General features: G+C 49.9%; 1 protein-coding gene across 11 annotated transcripts in view; it reads right to left on the reverse strand.

Annotated features, from left to right (window-relative positions):
* gcgra (glucagon receptor a) overlaps positions 1 to 16242 on the reverse strand; it is a 115837-nt gene that overhangs the window by 19300 nt on the left and 80295 nt on the right. For 9 of the 11 annotated variants that reach the window (XM_059948338.1, XM_059948343.1, XM_059948340.1 and 6 more), the window contains 3 exons: positions 9108 to 9264; positions 3338 to 3434; positions 1044 to 1151 (listed from right to left, as the gene is read on the reverse strand). In XM_059948338.1, the coding sequence (XP_059804321.1) occupies positions 1044 to 1151; positions 3338 to 3434; positions 9108 to 9264 (362 nt within the window). Of the gene's footprint in view, positions 1 to 1043; positions 1152 to 3337; positions 3435 to 3547; positions 3645 to 9107; positions 9265 to 11831; positions 12060 to 16242 lie in introns of those variants that run through there. The other 2 variants (XM_059948342.1, XM_059948347.1) reach the window with 2 other exon arrangements.

Raw genomic sequence — 16242 nt, forward strand, 5'->3', positions numbered from 1 at the left:
TGGAACAGACTTGATGGCCGACTCCTGCTCCTGTTTCTTATGTTCTCATAAAGAAATGATTTGCTCAGGACTGTTACGATGGAGGAGACGGTGATCTGCCCTAACTCCTAGTACCGCTTTCTGAGCTCCAAGAACCTTCTCCTCCTGCACAGTCTCCCCACCGTCCCCTCTGTTCTCCACAACAATCACAATCAGCTTTATTCACGCAATGGACAGTCTGCTGCGTTTCAGCAGCAATACGATGAAAAGACATAAAAATACGATAAATTACAAAATAAATAAGTAGTGCAAAGATGAATAATGAGGTGTGTTCCTGGGTTCATGTTATCCTCTCCCAATTACCGATCCGATTCCTGTCAGAAGCCTCTGACCGAGCCAGCTTCTATCTCCTCTACAGGGTGCTGGTTTCAGATCATCTCTGTGTAAAAATATTTCTTCCTCCCTCCCCCACCCCCCCGTGGCTCTTACTCCCAGCGTTAAGCCTGCTCCAGAACCACCAGCTTCATCCCACCGGCCCTAAACACGGCTCTCAACAATGGATGCCCCCTTCTTGGGTCAGGAGGCTTTCTGTGGTGCAACCGGTGAGAGTCAAAGGGAGCACGCTAAATTTCTCTAATGTGCTAAAGAAATACTGGTGAGCTTTCTTTATTCGGGAGGAGAGAGAGAGAGAGAGAGGGAGGGAGAGGGAGAGTGAGAGCGAGAGAAGGCAAGTGAGACAGAGGGAGGGGGGAGTGAAAGTGTGAGAGATTGAGGAAGAGAGGGAGAGGAAGAGTGAAAGTGCGAGAGTGTGAAAGATTAAGGGAGGAAGAGGGAAAGTGAGAGAGTGAGAGGAAGAGAATGAAAGTGAGAAAGTGTGAGAGAGAGAGAAAGAGAGGGGGAAGGAGGAAGTGGGAGTGAGGGAAAGAGAGAGAATGAGAGTGAGAGAGTATGTGTGAGAGAGAAAGAGAGTCAAAAATGGTTCAGTTTATCCCTCAGATTTAGTCAAGTTCCATGCAAAGCTCCGTTGGAAAGTTCACTGCAGGCCTCTGGCCTCTGGCACTTACCTGCAGGGTACCAGGGCAAGTACCAAGGGCAGGAGACATTCACGGTGGTATTAGGGAGACCATCAGGCCAGCAGGCGTACCGATCAAAGGTCCGATTACACACCACACCTAGGGAGCAAAGCAAATGACCGGGGATGAGCAGCGAGGGGCGACCGAAGGTCAGCGAACACAATCAGAAGATGGCGATCAGGATCTGGTCCGGCGCTGCTGAGGGGAAACGGCGAGCAAAGGTCCTGTCACCCCGCTGGCGGGCGAGGGGAGTGTGTTGTACGAAGAGCAGTGCTGCCTGCCCCCAGGTCCACATCAATACTCACAACAGCAGGATAATGGGTGATCAGTAACTGGGGACAGGAGGAACCAGTACATCCCAGCCATTGGGGGCAGCAGGCATAAATGGCAGCTAAATGGGCTGGAGCAAGCCGGGTAAAGTCTGTACGTGCATTGATTTGTAGATGGCAGGTGCCTGGGATGATACGGCCACCTCCTACGGAAATAGACAATTGCATGTTTCTGTGATCAATCAACCTTCAGCCGGCAGTGACCCTGGATAATGGAAGGGAGGGAATGAGGGAGGACCACAGAAGGAGGCGGTGTGGTACTGTAGAGGCTAGGATAACACTCCACAGAGGCAGCAATCGGGGGTTCGATTCACTCCATGTCTGTAAGGGGTTGGTCTGTTCTCCACACGGCTGCAAAGCTCTGGTTTCCTCCCACATTCCGTACGGGTTAGCGTTAGGAAGCTGCAAGCCTGTCGTGTTGGCGCTGGAAGGGTGACGACAGGCCCGGGCTGCCCCCAGAGCAACCCTCGTTAAGATAAAGGGCTGAAGGAGGGCAAGAGGGGTCAGGGAACAGGTCGGACGGGGGGGGGGGGGGCTGTCGGGGAAGAAGGCTTGGGAGAGGATTTAGGGGAGAGATGTCGATGTGTGGAGAATGTGAATCAGCCAATACAGGGCAGGAGGCATTAAAGGTCATGGGCTGGATTCGAGCAAAGGGGGATAAAGATCTGCTTTTGTTATGAACGAGACACAGAGCAGAACAGGCCCGTCCTCCCAGCAACCCCCGCCCGGGTCTAATCCCAGCACTATCGCCGGACAATTTACAACGACCAGCTAACCTGGCAACCAGTATGTCCCTGAACTGTGGGAACTGTGGGGAAACCCATGTGGCCACGGGGGGGAACATACTGACTGACAGGTGCTGGAATTGGACCTGGGTCACCCATACTGTCAGGCATTCTGCGAACCACTGTGCTACTGATGCTGCGGACGGGAGCGACAGGTTATCTGCTGCAGCTCCTCAGCGGGCCGAGCAGCGTCTCTCTCCGGGAGGGAAAGGAGCTGACTCCTCATGCCAGAACCCTGCGAGTAGAGAGGGGGTGATGGTGGGTGCAGAGAGGAGGGGGGAGAGGTGGAACAGGGTCCAGGGGTGATAGGGGGGTGGAGGAGGGCTGCGGGATAATGGGCAGTTTGAGCTGGAGGGAAGGGAGGGGACTGGTGGTAGGTGGGTGATGGGTGGAGGCAGATTAAGAAAAGAACCGGGGGCGGGGGGATAAGATAAACAGCAAGAGGCCAACAGGTGGTAGAGGGAACGGTTAGGGGAGGGGGGGAACAGACCCCAATGGGAGAGGGGATGGTGAAAAGCCTGTGGGTGAACTGTGTGTGTAGTGGGCAGCTGGAACCACGAGGGGGTGGGTGATGGGTGATGTTTCGGGCCAGGCCCCAGCATCAGGTTGGGATCGATCTCATGCTCCAGTTGGCTGAGGGAAGGGCGAGCAGGGTGGGTTTGAGAGGGACTGCAGGCAGGAAATTCCAGGTTATTATCGTTGCTCTGGGTAACAACCAGAGAATTATTCCAAGAGCAGAGGCTATGTGAGGTGGACTGTGAGCTGTTATGACAGGAGACGTCCTCAGAAGTGCTTGAGAGCAAATGGCAACTGAGTGCAGAACACAAAGTGCTGGAGATCAGGCAGCATCTGTGGAAATGAACAGATTGTCTATGTTCCAGGCCGAGACCCTTCATCGGGACTCACCCTGCTCTGTGAGACAACATGCCCCTTTAAGTTCCCGATAGCAACACTAACCTCTGCCCCCCTCCGCATCCCACTCCCTGTCCACGCTGCCCTGAACCCCCACAGTGGTAAAACAGACCGGAACATCTCCGGCACTTAAAGACAGGTGTCTCCAGAAATGGTATCACAGCCAGCAACAAGGGACAAGGCAGTTCTGGAGGGCACCGAACCACGCCAATGGCTGCACAGTCCAGCGAGACCTGCCTGGTTAGCGGGAAGGTCCTACCTTTCGGCTGGGAGTCCCTGGACATGTTTCTGAAACAGGCGTCGGAATATCTCTGCCACTTCTCCAATGTGTTCTCCAGGATGACAAATGATGCTCTCTGTAAGACAGAAGCCAATCGAAGCATTGAGAGCATATCCATGTGGAATGTACGTGCTAAGATGAAAGATCCAAACATTAGCTTTAATTTGTTCAATGCACATCAAACCGTACAGTGAAATATGTTGTTGGTGTCAACGACCAAGACAGTCCAAGTGTTGCCGAGCCTCTGGCGCCAACATAGCATGTCCCACGCTGACCCACGTGTCTTCTGAACGGGAGGAAACCCACAAATTCACAGGGAGAACGTTGCAGGCAGTGCCAGAATTGAACCCAGGTTGCTGGTGCTGTGAGATCGTTTTGCTAATTGCTACATTACTGTGTCCTCTCGTATGATTACACCAGGTCCCAGTGAAGCTTAGACATCCCACTTTGTATTCGCTCAGCTCCTCGCTGATTAAAATGGGCTTTTCTGGTTATACACTCATATACCAACAGCTGGTCGTCAAAGGTTGACTGTTCCATCAACGTTCAAAGTAAATTTACCATCAAAGTATGTAAATGTTACCAGATACGACCTTGAGATTCATTTACTTGCAGGTTAGTTACAGGAAAATTAAAAAAAATAGAATTTTATTAAACATTATAGATAAAGAGACAAAATCTGCAGAGAACCAACCATGCAGAAGACCAACTGAGCAAATGAAATTAATACTGAGAACATAAGTTTGTAAAGGATCTTTGAAAGTGAGTCTGCAGGCTGTGAAATCAGTTCAGAGTTGTGGTGAGTGAAGTTATCCATTCTGGTTCAGGGCCCTGTTGGCTGTAGCGTATTAACTGTTCCTGAAACTGGTAGTGTGGGACCTAAGGTTCCTGTACCTCCTGTCCAATGGTAGTAATGAGAAGAGGGCATGGCCTGGATAGTGGGGCAATCTTTGATGATGGATGCTACTTCTTTGTGGCCGGCTCTTTGGAAACATGCTGAATGGTGGGGAGGGGTCTGCACGTGATGGACTGGGCTGACTCCACCGCGTTCTATAGACTTTTCCGTTCCTGGGCAACCCAGGCTGAGACGCAACTCCACTGTGTATCGACAGAAGTTTGTTAAAGTTCCACTCCTAGCTTGGGGCAGGACTTGCCCATTTCCAGTGCAGCCACATCTTCGTTTAAGGTACAGAGAGGATTCACTAGGATGTTGCCTGGGACGTGATGTTTCAGTTGCAAGGTGAGACTGAATGTCTTTTTTTGGAGTGAGGAAGGTGACAAACTAGACAGGATAGGTGACAGGAAACTTTTTGCTGTGGCAGAGGTGTCTAAGAACAGAAGGAGTAAGTGAGGAGAGACTGAAAGAGGATTTGAGGATGTTTTTTTCCTGCCAGAACCTAGAACATGCTACCTAAGAAGGCGACAGAGGGAAAGACTCTTGCAACATTTAGGAAGCCTTTGGAGCATCACAAAGCATTTAATAATTTGTCGTCTGTTATTGATTTACTAAACCAAAGTACTTATGCATAATATGATCTGTCTGAAAAGCACACAAACAATATTTTTCACTGACGATGGGTCTGGGCCTGAAATATTGACTGTTAATCATCATTATTGATGCTGCCTGACCTGCTAAGTTCCTCCAGCATCTTGTGTGTGCTGCTCTGGATTGCCAGCACCTCCTGAGTTTATGATAAAGCTGTATCTCAGAACAATAACAAACCAATGACCCTGAATCGTTACCCCTAACAAAGCACCACTCTGAGAGGGCCAGCCCACCAAATCCAACGCACAATAAATCGGGTTTCCACCAATCACACCCTCACTATCTCACTCAATGCATGAGCTTCACTGCCTTGTCAATTACCAAGAGCGGGTGAATGAGATTACTACGGGTGGGGATGAGATGGTCAGAATGGACACGATGGGCCAAAGACCCTGCTGCTACGTTTCAGCATCTGTAACTTCATATTTCTTGGTGCCAGCAAATCAGAGGATGTGTCCTGGGACCACCATCACAAAGAAGTCAACAGCATCTCTACTTCCTTGGAAGTTTGCACAGATTCGGCATGTCATCTGAAACTTTGGGAAACTTCCACAGATGCAGAGTGGGACCATCCTGTCTGGATGCATCTTGCCTGCTTTGGAAGCACCAATGTCCACAATGGAAAAGTCTACAGGAGATGGTGAATGCAGCCCAGTCCGTCACAGGCAAAGCCCTCCCCACCAGCGAGCGCATCTACAAGGAGGGCTGTCACAGGAAGGTATCGTCCATCAACAAGGACCCCACCACCCCGGTCCTGCCCCCTTCTCACTACTACCATCAACAAACACCCCACCACCCCTGCCCTGCCCCTTCTCACTACTACCATCAACAAACACCCCACCACCCCTGCCCTGCCCCCTTCTCACTACTACCATCAACAAACACCCCACCACCCCGGTCCTGCCCCTTCTCACTACTACCATCAACAAACACCCCACCACCCCGGCCCTGCCCCCTTCTCATTACTACCATCAACAAACACCCCACCACCCCGGTCCTGCCCCTTCTCACTACTACCATCAACAAACACCCCACCACCCCGGTCCTGCCCCTTCTCACTACTACCATCAACAAACACCCCACCACCCCGGTCCTGCCCCCTTCTCATTACTACCATCAACAAACACCCCACCACCCCGGTCCTGCCCCTTCTCACTACTACCATCAACAAACACCCCACCACCCCTGCCCTGCCCCCTTCTCACTACTACCATCAACAAACACCCCACCACCCCGGTCCTGCCCCTTCTCACTACTACCATCAACAAACACCCCACCACCCCGGTCCTGCCCCTTCTCACTACTACCATCAACAAACACCCCACCACCCCGGTCCTGCCTCTTCTCACTACTACCATCAACAAACACCCCACCACCCCTGCCCTGCCCCCTTCTCACTACTACCATCAACAAACACCCCACCACCCCGGTCCTGCCCCTTCTCACTACTACCATCAACAAACACCCCACCACCCCGGTCCTGCCCCTTCTCACTACTACCATCAACAAACACCCCACCACCCCGGTCCTGCCCCCTTCTCACTACTACCATCAACAAACACCCCACCACCCCTGCCCTGCCCCTTCTCACTACTACCATCAACAAACACCCCACCACCCCGGTCCTGCCTCTTCTCACTACTACCATCAACAAACACCCCACCACCCCGGTCCTGCCCCCTTCTCACTACTACCATCAACAAACACCCCACCACCCCGGTCCTGCCCCTTCTCACTACTACCATCAACAAACACCCCACCACCCCGGTCCTGCCCCCTTCTCATTACTACCATCAACAAACACCCCACCACCCCGGTCCTGCCCCTTCTCACTACTACCATCAACAAACACCCCACCACCCCTGCCCTGCCCCCTTCTCACTACTACCATCAACAAACACCCCACCACCCCGGTCCTGCCCCTTCTCACTACTACCATCAACAAACACCCCACCGCCCCGGTCCTGCCCCTTCTCACTACTACCATCAACAAACACCCCACCACCCCGGTCCTGCCCCTTCTCACTACTACCATCAACAAACACCCCACCACCCCTGCCCTGCCCCCTTCTCACTACTACCATCAACAAACACCCCACCACCCCTGCCCTGCCCCCTTCTCACTACTACCATCAACAAAGACCCCACCACCCCTGCCCTGCCCCTTCTCACTACTACCATCAACAAACACCCCACCACCCCTGCCCTGCCCCCTTCTCACTACTACCATCAACAAACACCCCACCACCCCGGTCCTGCCCCTTCTCACTACTACCATCAACAAACACCCCACCACCCCGGTCCTGCCCCTTCTCACTACTACCATCAACAAACACCCCACCACCCCGGTCCTGCCCCTTCTCACTACTACCATCAACAAACACCCCACCACCCCTGCCCTGCCCCCTTCTCACTACTACCATCAACAAACACCCCACCACCCCTGCCCTGCCCCCTTCTCACTACTACCATCAACAAACACCCCACCACCCCGGTCCTGCCCCTTCTCACTACTACCATCAACAAACACCCCACCACCCCTGCCCTGCCCCCTTCTCACTACTACCATCAACAAACACCCCACCACCCCGGTCCTGCCCCTTCTCACTACTACCATCAACAAACACCCCACCACCCCTGCCCTGCCCCCTTCTCACTACTACCATCAACAAACACCCCACCACCCCTGCCCTGCCCCCTTCTCACTACTACCATCAACAAACACCCCACCACCCCGGTCCTGCCCCTTCTCACTACTACCATCAACAAACACCCCACCACCCCGGTCCTGCCCCTTCTCACTACTACCATCAACAAACACCCCACCACCCCTGCCCTGCCCCCTTCTCACTACTACCATCAACAAACACCCCACCACCCCGGTCCTGCCCCTTCTCACTACTACCATCAACAAACACCCCACCACCCCGGTCCTGCCCCTTCTCACTACTACCATCAACAAACACCCCACCACCCCGGTCCTGCCCCTTCTCATTACTACCATCAACAAACACCCCACCACCCCGGTCCTGCCCCTTCTCACTACTACCATCAACAAACACCCCACCACCCCTGCCCTGCCCCCTTCTCATTACTACCATCAACAAACACCCCACCACCCCGGTCCTGCCCCTTCTCACTACTACCATCAACAAACACCCCACCACCCCTGCCCTGCCCCCTTCTCACTACTACCATCAACAAACACCCCACCACCCCTGCCCTGCCTCTTCTCACTACTACCATCAACAAAGACCCCACCACCCCTGCCCTGCCCCCTTCTCACTACTACCATCAACAAAGACCCCACCACCCCGGTCCTGCCCCTTCTCACTACTACCATCAACAAACACCCCACCACCCCTGCCCTGCCCCTTCTCACTACTACCATCAACAAACACCCCACCACCCCTGCCCTGCCCCCTTCTCACTACTACCATCAACAAACACCCCACCACCCCGGTCCTGCCTCTTCTCACTACTACCATCAACAAACACCCCACCACCCCGGTCCTGCCCCTTCTCACTACTACCATCAACAAACACCCCACCACCCCGGTCCTGCCTCTTCTCACTACTACCATCAAGCAGGAAGTTCAGAACCCTTTGGTCCCAAACCACCACGTTCAGCAGCAGTTACAGACAAGGGAAAATCTGCAGGTGCTGGAAATCCAAGCAACACACACAAAATACTGGAGAAAATCAGCAGGCCAGGAAAAGAATAAACAGTCAGCGTTTCAGGCTGAGACCCTTCATCAGAACAGGAGAAAAAAGAGAAAAAAGTTACTTATGACCCTTCAACCATCTGGCTTCTGAACCAGCGTGGATAACTTCACTCACCTCAACACCCTGCACATTGGCATTTGTTAATCTTTGTTACTTATAGTTTTTTACAATTCTATTGTATTGTTTGATTTTCTGGCAAATGCCTGTATGAAAATGAATCTCAAGGCAGTGTATACTGACATATACATGACTTTCTATGGCTTATTGACACCACCCCAGGTTCTGGGAGGAGTTCGTGGGGCATGGTGGGCACTGAATATTACTGTTGGGAGATCCAGGTCACTGCTGCCTAGGGTGGTTGGTTCAGGGAGCGCAGTCAGAGTGAGAGAAAAAGAGCAGGCTTCTCTCTCCCGCTACCACCCCAGCCACAGTTACACAACGGTTCGCGGAGGGCAGGGGCAGCCTCGACTTCCTTACCTGGAAGTTCATGGACAGTGCTACGAGGAGGATGAGGAATCGAGCTTGTGACATGCCTGTGCGGTGCGGCCAAGAACCATGGGTGCATCCGGGAGCTCCGGGGCGGTCAGTGCTCAGGCGGAGACGCCGAGGGGGTGCGGGTGATCCGAGCAAGCTCCTGCAACAAAGACTGGGAATCAGTCAACCGGCAATCACAGGCAAACCTGAGCTGCAGCCAATACCCGGGGCAACCGGGAAGGAGGTTCAGACCACTGCACCGTCATCGAGGGACTGGCTGTGCCCATGTCACCGTGGCAACTCCATACACTCCATTCGTGACCATCGTGCTCTACTCTCCCTACACCCGTGACTGTGTGAAAAGGCACAGCTCAGATGTCATCTATTAATTTACCAATGACGCAAGTGTTACCAACAGAATTTCAGACAGTGATGAAGAGCAAGATAGATCAGCTGATTGAGAGGTGTCACAACCACCTTGCACTTAACATCAGTAAGACCTAGGCATTGATTGTGAACTTCAGGAAGGGGAAGTCGAGGGGACAAACTAGTCCTCACCAAGGGATCAGCAATGGAAAGGTGGGCAGTTTCAAATTCCTGGATGTCAAGATCTCTGAGGATCTATCTTGGGCTGAAAATATTGATGCGATTACAAAGAAGGCATGCCAGCGGCTATATTTCATTCGGAGTTTGAGGAGATTTGGTATGTCAGCAAAGACCCCAGCAAATTTCTACAGGCATACTGTGTAGAGCATTACCATCTGGTATGGAGGGACCACTGCACAGGGTCAGAAAAAGCTGCAGAGGGTTGCAAATTTAGCCAGTTCTATCTTGGGCGTTAGCCTCCCCACCATCAAGGAAACCTTCAAAAGACGATGCCTCAAAAAGGCGGAATCCATCTTTAAGGACCCCCGAGACCCAGGACGTGCCCGCTTCTGATTGCTTCCTTTAGGGAGGAGGTACAGGACCCTGAAAACACTCTCAATGATTCAGGAACAGCTTCTTCGCCACCGCCATCAGATTTCTGAACGGACCATGAACCCACGGACACTTCCTCAGTATTTTTCTCTCCTATTTATTTTTTAATATTTTTTATTGCAACTTATAATAATATTTTATGTACTGTACTGTACTGCTGCTGCAAAGCAACAAATTTCAGGACGTTATGTCAGCGATAATAGACCTGATTTTGGTTCCGGGCATTTCCACCTTTACAGGGAGCCTTGGAAGACACATGAGAGGGAAGGGAAGAAAGGAAGGCAGCATTTGGAGTACCGGGTACATTCCCGGTCTCTCTGCTACAGGAAGGGTGTCATGAAACTGGAAAGAGCACAAAAAGGATTTATGAGGGGTGACTGTGTGTGGTGAACTACATATACCTGTCTAGATATGCCCCCCTGCTGACTGCTCCTGTGGGTCCTCCCACAGACCCCAGTATAAAGGCGATTGGCGACTCTGCCCCAGCCTCAGTCTCCAGGATGTAGTGTGGTGGTCAATTGCTGCTTGTTCTTTCTTCCAGCCAATAAAAGCCTATATTTCACCTCACGTCTCCGAGAGTTATAGATGGTGCATCACTGTGTCTACAAGGTTTCAGTTTTAGGGAAAGGCTGGGTGGGTCTGGGATGTTCTCCCTGGAGAATTGGAGGCTGAAGGATAGAGGTGTAGGGAAGAGGATAAGATGGATGGGCCTAGGGTAGTGGAATCCAAAACTGGAGGGCAAAGGCTCAAATTGAGAGGGGGGAGAGATTTAAAATGGACATGAAGGACAAATTTCCACACCAAGGGTGGTGAGAATATGGAGCGAGCTGCCAGTGGAAATGGTAAAGGCGGGTACAATTATGACGCTGGAAGAACACTCAGGCAGGTATGTAGGGCAGGGTTTTTATGACATGGGCCCTTTCTGTTCACTGAGGGGTCTGTGGACCCCAGGTTTAAAGGGACGTGGGCCCATTGGGGTTAGCTCAGTGAAGCAATTTGGACAGCATGGAGGAAGTGGGCAGAAGGGTCAGTTTCCATGCCGACGGCTCTAACGATATCATTTTATGAAGCAGAGAATGGGTTGTAAAGTGTGAGCTTGTTGGACCTATCATGTGCCCTCATCCCACCCACACCCTCTCGCAGTCACTGCAGCTGTTTCATCTTCTGAGAGCTGTGACCGGACGTATCTCCATCTTTCCAGCAGACACGCGTTGCGTGAGGAAGTTTATCCCCATTTCCCTCCTGTTCCTTTCTAGATCAACGAGAAGTAGTAATTAGACTGGGCAGAATTTAGATCTGCACTTATCCAGCCAGAGTGGCAACAGTGGGTAACCCCTCGGACAATCAGACCCAGGGTCTGAGATCATTTTATTACACACAAGATTTACACATCATTATCCTCCTCTGACTGCAATTTGCTACAGAACCTTAAACCGTGATTGGCTCACACTCAGACTAGAGACAAACAACATTCCAGTGATAACAATTTCCCTGTGAAGTACCCAGGTTCAAATGGAGCAACACCTGCTGCAGAAATCTGAGTAGCTTCTAAAATAAACAGGATTAAATGTACTACAACTGCTTGAAAATTTACTGAACAATTACACATTCAGTATTTAGGTGTTCATATAAAAATTATGAGTAAGTACAGGAAAGCTAGACTGCAAGGGAAATACTAGAAAAGCGATTCTACACTCCAATCCAACCGCACGGACACATCAGGAAGGGATGAGCAGGCAAGTCACTGACCTCTGTAAGGTGCCCTGTGGTGGAAGTGGCCAAAAGAAACAAAGAGGAGTTGACTGGGCAGACGTGAGAAATAACGAGGTGCCGGGGTAACGAGGAGGGGCAAGTGGGAGACGAGAAACCCAAGAAAGCAGGAGAAGAAAGCCCCTCCTTCCTTCCAAACTGCCCCACCGCTCAATGCAAGTGTGGCTGATCACTGTCGTCCTCGCTTGTGCCAGTTCCCCGTGAACAGGGTTACTGAACCTATGGCGCAAGCGCCCAGGGTGGCAGGTGCAAAATATATTGCTGGCACGTGGCACGAGGCAGTGCCACCCCTCAATTCTTTAAACCCTTCCCATGTTAAAAAGATATATAATGATTATCTTTGCTGCCAAATGAAGCAGTGAATGATTTTTTTTTTCACAACCCGAGAGCAGTGAGACGCTTTCCCAGGAAGCGTCCCGTGCTGGCCTGGTGCCAGCTAGACGGACGAAAGAACACGTGATGTTGTATGATCCCTTTTGAGATCCTCGCAGACCTGGTGTACACATCGGTATCTGGATAGTAAACGGTTACAACAACAACACCATTTTTAAGAGATTAGTTTTATTTGCCAGCTACTATCAAACCATTCTATGAAATACGTCGTTTTGTGTCAAGGCTGTGCTGGGGGCAGCCCGCAAGCATTCCTGGCACCAACTCAGCATTCCCACAACATAGTGATACTAACTTGCAGGACGTTGGAATGTGGGGTGAAGGAAGGGCACCCAAAGGGAACACTCATGGTTACGGGGAGAACATACAACCTCCTTCTAAACCGCAGTGCAAGTCGAACGCAATCTTACAGCTGGCGCTCTAAAGCACTACTTTAAAATACTACGCCACCATGTATATGATGAAATGATGACATTTTTCAATTGTCTAATTAATATTAGTAACATCAGGCAACAAAGATTACTTTGCGTGTATCTTAATGGATTTTGGGCTGCTGATCATGAAAATCACCGTGAAATTTCCTTATCAAGCACCATTTTTTCCTCAAAGCTCTATTTGTTATTTCAAATCATAATTCCAGTCAGAATAGCTGATGCCAAGATTAAGGAAGGCATTTTTGTTGGTCCACAAATCAAACAAGTCATCGACGACAGGCAATTCGAAGAACTTCTAGCGGGACTGGAGAAAATCGCATGGAAGGCATTCAAGTACGCTGTTGAAAATTTTCTTGGCAACTACAGAGCGCCAAACAACATATAGCTGGTCAACAACGTGCTTCAAGCAGACAAAACCATGAAGTGCAACATGTCACTAAAGGTTCATTTTCTGTATTCCCATTTAGACTGCTTCCCTGCAAATCTTGGCGCTGTCAGTGACAAGCTCGGTGAAAGGTTTCACCAGGACATTGCGATCATGGAGAAACAGTATCAGGGCAACTGGAATCCATCAATACTGACTGGTTATTGTTGGACATTGAAGCAAGAAGCTCCAGACACTGAGTACAAATGAAAATCATCAACAAAACATTTTTAGCTTAATTGAACTATTACAACTAATAGTTATGCAGTTAAATGCATTATATTCAATAGGAGTTAATTTATTTTTATCTCTAAATACCTACATGATACAAGTAGTCTGAAATTATATTTGTGTTCAGCTTCAATCATAATTTTTTTTTAAATTCTGAGGTAACAACGCTTTCAAAAAAATTGTTGACCAGTGTAATTTTAGAACAGATTCTCCAAAATTCTTCATTCCTTTAAGACCATAAGATATAGGAGCAGAATTAGGCCATTTGTCCCATTGAGTCTGCTCACTATTTCTTCATTGCTGATCCATTTTCTCTTCCAGCCGCAATCTCCTGCCTTCTCCCCGTATCCCTTCATGCCCTGACCAATCTAGAATCTATCAACCTCTGCCTTATATATACATCAAGACGTCGTCTCCACAACTACCTGCAGCAATCAACGTCTGTTCTAGTTTTATTAATATTTAAACAATGAACACATGTAAATAAGTAATAGAACTCATCTCTTTTCCTTTAAAGAAGTCCATAATTATTGCAGAAGCTAGAAATTCAGAGTAACACACACAAAATGCTGAAGGAACTCAGCAGGTCAGGCAGCTTCTATGGAAAGGATTAAACAGTCGAAGTTTCAGGCCGAGACCTTTCAGCAGGACTGGAGAGGAAACCAGAATGAGATGTCGGGTGGAGGGGAAGGAGTACCAGTTAGAAGCTGATAGGTGAGGCCAGGTGAGAGGGAAGGTCAGTGGAGGGGATAGGTGGAAAAGGTAAAGGGCTGAAGGAGACGGAATCTGATTGGAGAGGACAATCGATCGTGGGAGAAAGGGAAAGGAGGGGCACCAGAGGGAGATGATAGGCAGCTGAGGAGAAGAGAAGAGGTAAGTGGGGAACCAGAATGGGGAATGGAAAAAGAAAGAAGGGGATGGGGAGAAATTACCAGAAGTTTAAGAAATCGATGTTCATGCTGTGAGGTTGGATGCTACCCAGATGCAATATGAGGTGTTGTTTCTCCAACCTGAGAGTGGCCTCATCATAGTAGTAGAGGAGGCCATGGACCGACATTTAGCCTGACCTCTGTGGTTAGTAAGACGTTACAGTCAATTGTTAAGGGTGTGGTATTGAGGCACATGGAGGCACATGATAAAATGGGCCAAAGTCAGCATGGCTTCCTTAGGGAAAAACTTTGCCTGACAAATCTGTTGGAGTACTTTGAGGAAATTACGAGCAGGATAGACAAAAGAGAATCCGTGTGTATTTGGATTTTCAGAAGGCCTTTGACAAGGTGCCACACACGAGGCTGCTTAGCAAGAAAAGAGCCCACAGTATTACAACAAAGACGCCAGCACGGATAGAGGATTGGCTGAGTAGCAGGAGGCGGGAGTGGGAATACAGGGTTGTTTTGCTGGTTAGCTGCCGGAGACCAGTGGTGTTCTGCAGGGGTCATTGTTGGGACCACTCCTTTTTCCGTTATATCTGTTAAAATTAAATGCTTTGTGGCCAAGCTTGCAGGCAATCTGAAGATAGGTGGAGGGGCAGGTAGTGTTGGTGGCAGCAGGGAGTCTGCAGAAGGAGTTGGACAGATTAGGAGAGCGGGCAAAGAAGTGGCAGATGGAATAGAGTGTCGGGAACTGTATGGCCATGCACTTTGGTAGAAGAAACAAAGCACAGACTACTTTCTAAATGGAGAGAAAATTTAAAAATCAGAGGTGCAGAGGGACTTGACAGCCCTTGTGCAGGATTCCCTGCAGCTGAACTTGCAGGATGAGTCATTTGTAATGAAGGCAAGTGCGAAGTTTGCATTCACTTTGAGAGAACTAGAACATGAAAACAAGAATGTAGTGCTGAGGCTTTATAAGGCATTGGTCAGACCATACTTGGAGTATTGTCAGCAGTTTTGGGCCTGTTCTAAGAAGGGATGCGCTAATACTGGAGAGGGTTCAAAGTAAGTTCACAAAAAGAAAGATTCTAGTAATGAAAGGCTTTTCATATGAGGAGTGTGTGATGGAACTGGGCCTGTTCTTGCTGGAATTTAGGAGAAAGAGAGGGGATCTCATTGAAACCTATTGAATATTGAAAGGCCTAGATAGAGTGAATGTGGAGAGGTTGTTTCCTATAGTGGGGGAGTTGAGGACCAGAGGGCACAGACTGAGAACAGAGGGAATCCATTTTGAGTGGAGATGAGGAGGAATTTCTTTAGCCAGAGGGTGATGAATCTGTGGAGTTCATTGGCAGAGGCGGCTGTGGAGGGCAGGTCATTGGATGTATTTAAGGCAGAGATTGGTAGATTCTTGAGAAGTCAGAGTGCAAAAGTTTATGGGGAGAAGGCAGGAGAATGAAGTTCAGAGGAAAATTGTATTAGCCATGATCAAATGGCGGAGCAGATTCAATGGGTCAAATGGCCTAATTCTGCTCCTATGTCTTATGGTCTTTTGGAAATGTTGGAATGGGAATTGGAATTAAGATGATTGGCCACCAGGAAACCCTTCTTCCTGCAGGCGGAGTGAAGGTGTTCGACAAAGCTTTCCTCAAATCTTCGCCAAGTTTCACCAATGCAGAGGGGATCGCACTGGGAGCACCAGGTACAGTAGGTGACCCCGACAGTGTTGCCTCACCTGGAAGGGCGGTTTGGGGCCCTGAATGGAGGTGAGGGAGGAGGTGAATGGGCAGGTGTAGCACTTCTTCCGCTTGCAAGGTTAAGTGCCAGGAGGGAGATCAGTACAGAGAGATAAACGGAATCACGGAGAGAGTGATCCCTGTGGAAAGCACAGATTAGGGTGCAGTTAAGTTACAATATGTTTGGTGGTAGGATCCTGTTGAAGGTGGCAGATGTTGTGGAGAATGATGTGCTGGATGTGGAGACTCACGGGGTAGTAAGTAAGGACAAGCGGAACTCTATCCCCAGCAGGAAGATAGGGA

Source organism: Hypanus sabinus, chromosome 23, assembly GCF_030144855.1.
Source record: "Hypanus sabinus isolate sHypSab1 chromosome 23, sHypSab1.hap1, whole genome shotgun sequence".
NCBI classification, from domain to species: Eukaryota; Metazoa; Chordata; class Chondrichthyes; order Myliobatiformes; family Dasyatidae; genus Hypanus; species Hypanus sabinus.